Here is a 9,518-nt window from a genome sequence, read left to right on the forward strand (position 1 = left end):
AGGAAGCAGAAGACGCTTCGTCCTCCATTCGTCCTCGTCTCCTCGCCTCAGCAGCCGCCAGTTTTCACCTTTGAGGCTTTGAGGCTCCTGACTTTTGGCAGAACGACCGGCTTCCTGGATCCAACACGTCCAAGAGCTTTTCTGACTGTGGAATCACCGAAGATGAGCTAGCGGCTCCCGTTAGCCGTGCGAGCTAGCAGCTAGCCGCTCCCGCGCTCCTTTTCTCCTCTCTGGTCTCTTCCAGGCTCAATCTTTCATCAAGGCTCATAAAACCCCGACTATAACTTCAACACACTGTTAAAACTTATATACCGATATAAACACAACGGATGGAGATCTGCACAACTCTTGACGTCACGCCCACGAAGAAGGATTCCCCCGACTTCCTCGGCTGGAGATTCAAAATTCAAATAACTTATGCAACAACAGTGGTGGGGCAGAGTCGGAGGAACCTTAGACGTAGAACCCCAACTATCATTTTTTGCAAAGTAGTGTGTTACATTTCACTGGGACTTTAAAACACTGCTTCAGATGAGACACAAACAGAAGCCAACATGTGATCAGAGATGATGATGACGCCCTCTGGTGGTCACAACATGAAACAACACAGCAGACCAGCTCTTCTTCCTTCACCCGGGTCTGTCCCGTGGCCCTCGTGTTCCCCACCTCCCATCCAGAACCCTTCTGATAGAACGTATTCTAGAACGTCAAACTGGAGGAATGAGCAGAAGAAGAACGCCAAGGCCTTTCTGATGAATCCATTAACTGTTGGTTTATTAAAGAAAACAGTGTGAAAATGTTGCGAACTCATTGAAAAGTCTAAATTTCCGCTGAACTCTTTAGTTTACAGATAAAAATACAAAAAACCGAAAATGATTTCATTCCACAGCCGAGGAGGAGGGTGAGGAAGAGGAAGATGATGAAGATGAGGAGGAGGAGGACCCCCTTGACAGACTTCAGTTCCAGAAATCATGAGAAGATGAAGAATTTAAGTCATCAGGATCCGGGAAAAAGAAAAATCAGAAGAGCTGCTTTCATTTGCAAGAGTCACTTCCTGCTGCAGCACACAGGATTAATTCCACCCCGGTGGGGTCAAAGGTCAGCACAGCTCCCCACACACACACACACACACACACACACGCACACACACACACACACACACTCTCTGAACAGCATCCAGAGAGGAAGATCTCATCCTCCTCTTCATCACAGCAGCATCAGAACCGGAGGGGACCAACTGAACTGCTTCACTTTTCTTCTGGACTCGTTTGAAACCCGACTCGTTTCAAACTGACTCGTTTAGCAGACGATCTGGTTTCCAAGAAGACTGAATGGATTTCAAACTGGTTCAGATTCAACCCGTCCGGCTCAATGTCGGCGTCACTCAATAAATGGAGCCAGGTTATTTTAAACTGGTCTCCGTTCCAGATTTGCCTCTGGAGTCCATCATTTTACACTTCATGAAAATGATCCTGGACTATTTCTAGACTAAACAAACTCTGGACTGGTTCTAGAACCGTTATAGGCTGACGTTCAAGAAAAGAAAGAAAAGCTCCGGACTCATTATGAGTTCAGTTTTGGTTCCAGACTGAACCTCAGATTAGTTGGTCATTGTTCCCTCAGACTGGTTTTAGCCCTTTTTCACCTCACGTTCAATTCAGATGAATTTGACATCCATTGTTTAGAAAGACCTGGTTCAGAAAAGTTGAGTTTAGATTGTGTGGCAATTTAAAGTGAGGCTGTTTCAAAACTGAAGCGTCTGCACACCCTGATTGGTTCAACACACACACACACACACACACACACACACACACACACACACACACACACACACACACACACACACACACACACACACACACACACACACACACACACACACACACACACACACACACACACACACACACACAGCTGCTTATTGCCGACAGTCGCTCAGATCCGCTGGAACCGAGTGAAGAAGAGAAACGGAGGAAACGAAGCTCGTCTCCTCTTGAAGTGCTCGGTTGAACAGTTTGTGGGCTCACAGAGTCCGGCTGGCTCCGACACACGCACACACACACACACGCACACGCACACGCAGCCCCCCCCCCGCCCGCTCTCATCTCTGGCCTTGTAGCGCCGACACGACAGGCGGCTGCTGGGAGGCGGCGCCCTGTGACACGGGCGGCCACGCCGGCGTCTGCGGCAGGTGGAAGTGGTGGTGGTGGTGGTGGTGGTGGGCGGTGGGCGAGGACGGCGGCAGCCAGGCCGGCTGGTGGCTCGGGGGAGACGCCGCCCAGAAGGAGCCGAAGCCCGAAGAGGAGGAGGAGGAGGAGGAGGAGGACGGGGGAGAGCACGCCATGGACACCTGGGAGGAGCCGCCGGGCGCCGCCGAGCCGCACTCAGACGCCCGCAGCTTGGAGAACATGGCGATGGCGTCGGGGAAGTTGGGCGGCGTGGCCGGAGTGTTTCTGGGAGTGCACATCTGGGGGGAGGGTGGGGGGGGAGGAGGGGGGGAGGAGGTAAACAGGAGGTAAACAAACATTTTCCTTCAAATACAAGCTGATCAACGCAGAATTGTGAGCTTTAGACATCGTCTACACGACAACGATCCGTCGCGTTTTGCAGATCTGTTCGGAACTTGGGAGTCAAAGAAAACACTACTTTTTGGAAACGCTCAAACTCTGTGGAAACGCTGCTCCCGTACATCCTGGATGGTAATCCAACTTCAGACAGATCTGCATGTTCTCCCATTGTTCACTTTTATAGCGTATCGTCTCCTGCATGTGTGCTTTTATCACTAAAACCAACAACAGCGCCCTCTAGTGGCCCCCAGAAGAAAACTAACGTTTTCAGCTCTCCACCCTTGCAGTGTGAATGCAAAACTTTTCTGAAACCAAAACGCAAAGTTATGACTTTCCGCTTGAACGCGTTGTTGTTTAATCTGACTGTCGCCCAGACGGCTTTCCTGCAGCCTGCAGGGGGCGCCGCCACACACCGAGTGCCTGAAGTCAGGCTGAGGTTTGAGGCGAATCACGCCGAAGATTCAAGCCAGTGTTTTCACGCGACGCGTCTCAGCGCAGCGGCTGCAGGACGACAGAAACACGAGCTCAGCAGAGTGAGTGGCGCCCGGAGCCGGGAGGCCGAGGGTCCAACGAACAGTTGACCTTCAGCCGCTCGCCCAAAGTCCTGACACAAACACTCTGCAGCACTCAGGCCGTCTACAAGCCAACATGGACGGTATAAACATGTAGAGAACCAGGAACGCGCACAAACAAAACACAAACCTCGTCAAGCAAAGAAGTAAACGCGTTTGCGAACAAACGTGACGAGGAAGCCGTTTCCTGCTCGTCTGATCGGCGCCGAGTTTTTATTCAAATCGGCCACGTTTTCAAAACGACTTCATTATTTATGCTAATAAACGTCGTCCAGCAGGTCAGTGAACGCATCGTCTCACTGCTCAGAAGTAAACAGGAAGTAAACTTACCATCTGATGGTGACCCGGGATGTTCACCTCCTGGAAGAAGGAGCTCAGGGCCGTCTGTGGAGGAGGGGGGGGGAGGGGGGGGGGAGGAGAAGGGTTATGTTTCACATATAAATCTCCTTCTGACACTAAACCACGCAAGAGAGGAGAAGGTACACATCCGTCACACTGACCCCCCCACCCAGGTCAGTCACCGTCACACTGACCCCCAACCCCCCCACCCAGGTCAGTCACCATGACGACTCACGCGACCTGCAGGTTAAAACGCTAATCTCCACGCAGGTTTGAAGGCAGCATGTGAGACTACAGGAGATTTAAACTGGCTGCAACAGGAGAGACGCATCACAACGTGGTGAGTTCAGTGTCTGTAAACACGGTGGGACAGTCCAGTGTCTGTGGTGAGTTCAGTGTCTGTAAACACGGTGGGACAGTCCAGTGTCTGTGGTGAGTTCAGTGTCTGTAAACACGGTGGGACAGTCCAGTGTCTGTGGTGAGTTCAGTGTCTGTAAACACAGTGGGACAGTCCAGTGTCTGTGGTGAGTTCAGTGTCTGTAAACACGGTGGGACAGTCCAGTGTCTGTGGTGAGTTCAGTGTCTGTAAACACGGTGGGACAGTCCAGTGTCTGTGGTGAGTTCATGTCTGTAAACACGGTGGGACAGTCCAGTGTCTGTGGTGAGTTCAGTGTCTGTAAACACGGTGGGACAGTCCAGTGTCTGTGGTGAGTTCAGTGTCTGTAAACACGGTGGGACAGTCCAGTGTCTGTGGTGAGTTCAGTGTCTGTAAACACGGTGGGACAGTCCAGTGTCTGTGGTGAGTTCAGTGTCTGTAAACACGGTGGGACAGTCCAGTGTCTGTGGTGAGTTCAGTGTCTGTAAACACAGTGGGACAGTCCAGTGTCTGTGGTGAGTTCAGTGTCTGTAAACACGGTGGGACAGTCCAGTGTCTGTGGTGAGTTCAGTGTCTGTAAACACGGTGGGACAGTCCAGTGTCTGTGGTGAGTTCATGTCTGTAAACACGGTGGGACAGTCCAGTGTCTGTGGTGAGTTCAGTGTCTGTAAACACGGTGGGACAGTCCAGTGTCTGTGGTGAGTTCAGTGTCTGTAAACACGGTGGGACAGTCCAGTGTCTGTGGTGAGTTCAGTGTCTGTAAACACGGTGGGACAGTCCAGTGTCTGTGGTGAGTTCAGTGTCTGTAAACACGGTGGGACAGTCCAGTGTCTGTGGTGAGTTCAGTGTCTGTAAACACGGTGGGACAGTCCAGTGTCTGTAAACACGGTGGGACAGTCCAGTGTCTGTGGTGAGTTCAGTGTCTGTAAACACGGTGGGACAGTCCAGTGTCTGTGGTGAGTTCAGTGTCTGTAAACACGGTGGGACAGTCCAGTGTCTGTGGTGAGTTCACTGTCTGTAAACACGGTGGGACAGTCCAGTGTCTGTGGTGAGTTCAGTGTCTGTAAACACGGTGGGACAGTCCAGTGTCTGTGGTGAGTTCAGTGTCTGTAAACACGGTGGGACAGTCCAGTGTCTGTGGTGAGTTCAGGGTCTGTAAACACGGTGGGACAGTCCAGTGTCTGTGGTGAGTTCAGTGTCTGTAAACACAGTAGGAAAAGTGGCTGTGAGCCTGTTGTTTTCAGCTCATTGTAACCTCCATGTTTTCGTTTTTCTTCCCGACACTTGGCTGAGTCCCTTCCCCCCTCCCCCCCTCTGACCCCCTCCTCCTCCCCCTCCCCCTCCCGGGTGTTTGACAACAGCCGGGTCTGTGCAGGAATGTTGGTCGTACAACGTGACACACATTTGTGAGCGTCTCTCTCTGTGCCGAGAGTCAATGAGTCCACCGGCGCTCACTGATGTCTCATTCTTCCCGTAACAACAACAATCTTCTGAGGGGGGTTGAGATAATAAACAAATGGAAAAAAACCCAACAGAGGTTGAAACCATGAAGCGTTTCCACTGACGTGTGCTGATGGCGGCCTGCTCTCCACTGCCCAGACCACAGAGCACTAAATCTCACCGACACAATCTGTCGTCTCTCTTCACCACCGGAAACACATGTGACCAGGAAAACACACAAGGATTCAATTATCTGAGGCTCTCAAACAACATCTGGGATACTTTCATTATTGAAACGCCAGTGATTTCATTTATTTGCTATAAACCCCCCCTATAAACAAATATTTGACATATATCTATTTTGTATCTATGATGATATATACGACTGTTTACTATGAGATAAGTCATACTGGGATAACTATAAGGATCTCTTGATGAAGCACTTCAATATAATTCAAATATGAACATATGTGTGAATTAAGTGCCTCTTATATGTCATGAAATCTGTTGAAAGTCACCCCACTGAACAAAAGCTCTCATAGATGATCATTTCCAGCAGAAAAACGCTCTAAAAGTGCACAATTTATATATATATGACCTACTATAGGGCCTGGATGTTTTAATAATGGTCAGTCGCTTGTGACTTCTATGCATGTCATAATGTTTCATTTTCATAATAATCGTGTTTTAAACAGAAAGTGCCTGGATAAAGATTATTGTGTGTCTATGTATTTTTAAAAAATCTAAACTAATCTATATATTATTATTATTATTATTATGTTTAAACCCTCGTGTTACCGGATGTTTGTTTTGGATATTTTGACTGTCCGGATGTCAACACAGCCCGGATCCACGTGGGCAAGATTCAGAACGCGGGGCGGTTTCCCGGTAAAGATCCGGTGACACCGGCCGGTGTGTGAGAACAGCTGGAGGGATGAAACATCTTAATGAGTCTAAATATAACTGAGCTGGATCAGTGTCAGGGGGCTGAGCTGCACAGTCTGGCCGCCTCCTGCGCTCCCTGAGCCGGCCAGCCCTGAGAGGAGCCCCCCCCCCTCCCCTCCTCCTCCTGGGAGGCGATCACGTGATGCGGTTTGTTTTTTACCCGATAATGAAATGATTCATCCGAAATATCCGCCACAATAAACCCACTTTTTTTTTTTTTTTTTTTTTTAATCGCAGCCCGTAAACAACACGAGCCAGGCCGAGCCCCGGTGCCCGCGGCCCGGGGAGCAGCGTGCCTCCGCCCGGCGGGGAATGTAAACATGGAGCCGAGCACCACGTCCTCCCCGTGCTAGCCGGGCTAGCGTTAGCCGCGGGGGACGCGTGGCCGTCGGGCAGAGCTGGAAACCCTCCGGAGACCCCCCCCCCCCCCCCCCCCCCCCGTACAGACACCCGGGCCCTGGAGGGATTCCCCCGCGGCTGCCGAGGGGTTAAAACGGGGCAGAAAGGAGGACAGACGCGGCGGCTCACCTCGAACTGCCAGTGGGCCGCCTGCAGGAGCTGCTTCGCCTGATCCGCGGCGCATCCGGCGGTCAAAACAAACTGGTTGATCATCACCTGGTGCCGCAGCTCCTCCATATTCACCGACATGCCGCGTCCCGCCGCCTCGAAGCGCGTGAAACCGGGAAAACTCGTGTCGACCCCCGCGGTCCGCCCGCAGCCTCTCCGTGTTCGGTCTCCGTGTTCGAGTCCCGCAGCGCAGCAGCGACAATGTTTTCATGTCATCTCCAACAACAAAGACTAGCGCGACGCTGATTGGTCCGCGCCGGCAGCAGGCGGCCGCTGATTGGATCCCTCGCGAGAAGCATTTAAATTCACACGTTGCGCTTGTTTTAAGAGTCACGGCTGTGTCGGTTGGCGGAGTTAAACATTAACTCGGGACACGATGATCACCCCGCCCGGTGCGGATGTCCGGGTACTATAAACTCGCTTTCCTCTACGTCTGGTGTGATTGTTGATTGGGTCGATGGCGAGAACACACCAAGTTGATTGGCTGCTTTCTCTGACGTCAAGTTCACTTAATGTAAACACCATTTTCAGAGTTGTAAAGTTATAATGATTTGATTTAATCCCCCCTCCCAAAAACTAACAACAATATTTACCACAATCAATCAATCCATCAATCTTGTTTTCACTATATTGTCTGTTAGATGTATTTTATTCATTATTTCACCCACCTGGTTCGCAGGGATAAACTACATGATTTAAAATAAAACAGCTTATTTAAAAAAATTAATTGTTGTTTTTCTTATTGTCCGTTTTGGTGTTTCTCTTTAGCCATCATCATCAGTCATAATCCGAATTAGTAATAATTTAGAATTACTTGTAAGAGTAAATATTTAAACATATTGCATGGATTATAATTATTTGAACTACTTATATATAATATTTTAGGTTAAATGTCTTGGAAATTGTCATTGATTTGATTTCCGTTTAGTGTTTTTTCTTTCAAATTGACACAGAAGTCAATATTGTACTATTTGATCCAGGGTTTATGTAAAATACTGGTCCTATATCATCCCAAATATTGTGTTTTCATTATTAATTTCCTTTGAAGATAAACACATTGTTGATTTTTGACTGTTTTGTTCACCTTTGTTGTCTCTAAAATCAGGAACATGTTGGAACGCGATGCAACGGAATTAATCTGTGAATTTGTCACTTCCAGAACTGACTATTAAAGTCCCTCGTTTATCAGGGTGTCTGAATAACTGCTTAAAACGTCGATTCAGAATGTTTGAGCCAGTGTTCTGACAGGATCTCCAGGAGAGATCACATCACTTTATCTCCAAGTTTCTGTTATGGAAGCAAAGGTTAGACTCAAAGCTTGTGTTGTCTTGAGCGCGTCGTTTGGTTGCTTTGATACCATTTCAGTTGTCTTGTACCAAATATGGTGGAATTCGCCTTTTCTTTGACATGATTGCCATAATTGATCTTGTTTTCATTGTGTCTGCTGCAAGACAATATTCTTTTCCCTCCAGCGTTGGTAATTTACACATCTTTTTATGTTCATTTGTACATCATTTAATAACATCTTTATTTTTTTTATTTTGTGTTTGGATATTGTTGTATTTTTAAATCATGTTTGGAGACTTTTGTGCCTCTTCGTGGACCTTTTGTTGTGATTTAACTTCTCCAGTAATGAATAAATATCATGAGGTGTTTGGCGCCCTCTGCTGTCTCAGTGTGTGTGTGTGTGCGTGTGTGTGTGTCTGTGTGTGCGTGTGTGTGTGTGTGTGTGTGTGTGTGTGTGTACCAAATAACAATCGGTGTTCTAGTTTTCCAAAAATCCAATTCATATATAAACTTGTTTACCTACTTTAGAATTTTTCTTTCTTTTCTTTGTTGTTCATTTGTTCTTTCTGCTTTAGTTAAAATATACATTTTAATAGGATTTGTTAATCAAACAACAATGAATAATTAGGTAAAAAGTCACAATGAAACAAACGCAGGTGAAGTATTTCATTTTTAAATCTTGATTGTGACTTTGTGAACTGTGCAGAGGTTTCATAGTCTGTGGATGTTTTCCTCTCTGGCTGGCGCCGGGGGTCTTTAAAGTGGTTTTACATGTTTGTGGCTGTTTCCCAGCTTTATTCAGCTCCTTTAAAGGTGCCTGCCGTGGAGTTCATTGTGTGTGTGTGGCTGTTTTGTGTCTCTTTATTGCACCTTGTGTCTCGTCCTGTTGGTGTGATGCAGGTTTTTGTGAGATGTTGCTTTGGTTTCTTTGGTTCGCGCCTCCATAATCCTGCCTGCTTTTCTCTGACGGCCCCTGAACGCATCGTCTCTCACCGACCTCTGACCTCTGGAGGAAGCCGCCTGACCCCCACCTGCTTCCTACCTTTTAAAAAAACCAATCTAACTTTCAGCTGCTTTTTTGACGAGTTGGAACTGCGGCCGCTAAAATTTACAATGTATTCCAGGACAAGTGGAAAAAATACTGCTGTTAATGACATTCTAAAGTAAAAGTCTTTTAACACCTCAGCCACCAGGTCTCATGACTTTCAACTAGTATAAGGAACATTTTAAAAAAAGAGTACAAGGACCCAAAGATTATATTTAATTGCAGCAATTTAAGTATTTAATTTTTTTAACTTCTGTGGAAAAGTAGGAAAGTAACCAAGTACTGAAATATGGTATCGATCTCAGTTTGTACGAGCTCTTTAAAGGAGGAAGTAATAGATACTACTGTTCCGTGTACTTCTTCAAAAGACGACTTTGGAC

At 47.7% G+C, this 9,518-nt stretch overlaps 1 protein-coding gene across 1 annotated transcript; it reads right to left on the reverse strand.

The window, feature by feature from the left end:
- Positions 1-766: 766 nt before the first annotated feature.
- ubald2 (UBA-like domain containing 2) lies at positions 767-7,007 on the reverse strand. Its single transcript, XM_080511271.1, has 3 exons — positions 6,768-7,007; positions 3,470-3,523; positions 767-2,467 (listed from the first exon to the last, which is right to left on the reverse strand). Exons 1-3 carry the CDS (start codon positions 6,885-6,887, stop codon positions 2,102-2,104), a joined length of 540 nt encoding a protein of 179 aa, XP_080367397.1. The 5' UTR covers positions 6,888-7,007; the 3' UTR covers positions 767-2,101.
- Positions 7,008-9,518: the final 2,511 nt, after the last annotated feature.

Source organism: Blennius ocellaris (assembly GCF_963422515.1).
Source record: "Blennius ocellaris genome assembly, chromosome: 16".
NCBI lineage: Eukaryota > Metazoa > Chordata > Actinopteri > Blenniiformes > Blenniidae > Blennius > Blennius ocellaris.

What these genes read in the sequence shown, in the direction of transcription:
- ubald2 (XM_080511271.1), bottom strand. Translation starts at nt 6,887, where the DNA reads ATGTCGGTGAATATGGAGGAGCTGCGGCACCAGGTGATGATCAACCAG. An exon ending in CGGCCCACTGGCAGTTCGAG is followed by an intron (nt 3,524 to 6,767) that starts GTGAGCCGCCGC and finishes CCTCCTCCACAG; the next exon opens with ACGGCCCTGAGCTCCTTCTT. An exon ending in TCCCGGGTCACCATCAGATG is followed by an intron (nt 2,468 to 3,469) that starts GTAAGTTTACTT and finishes CCCTCCCCCCAG; the next exon opens with ATGTGCACTCCCAGAAACAC.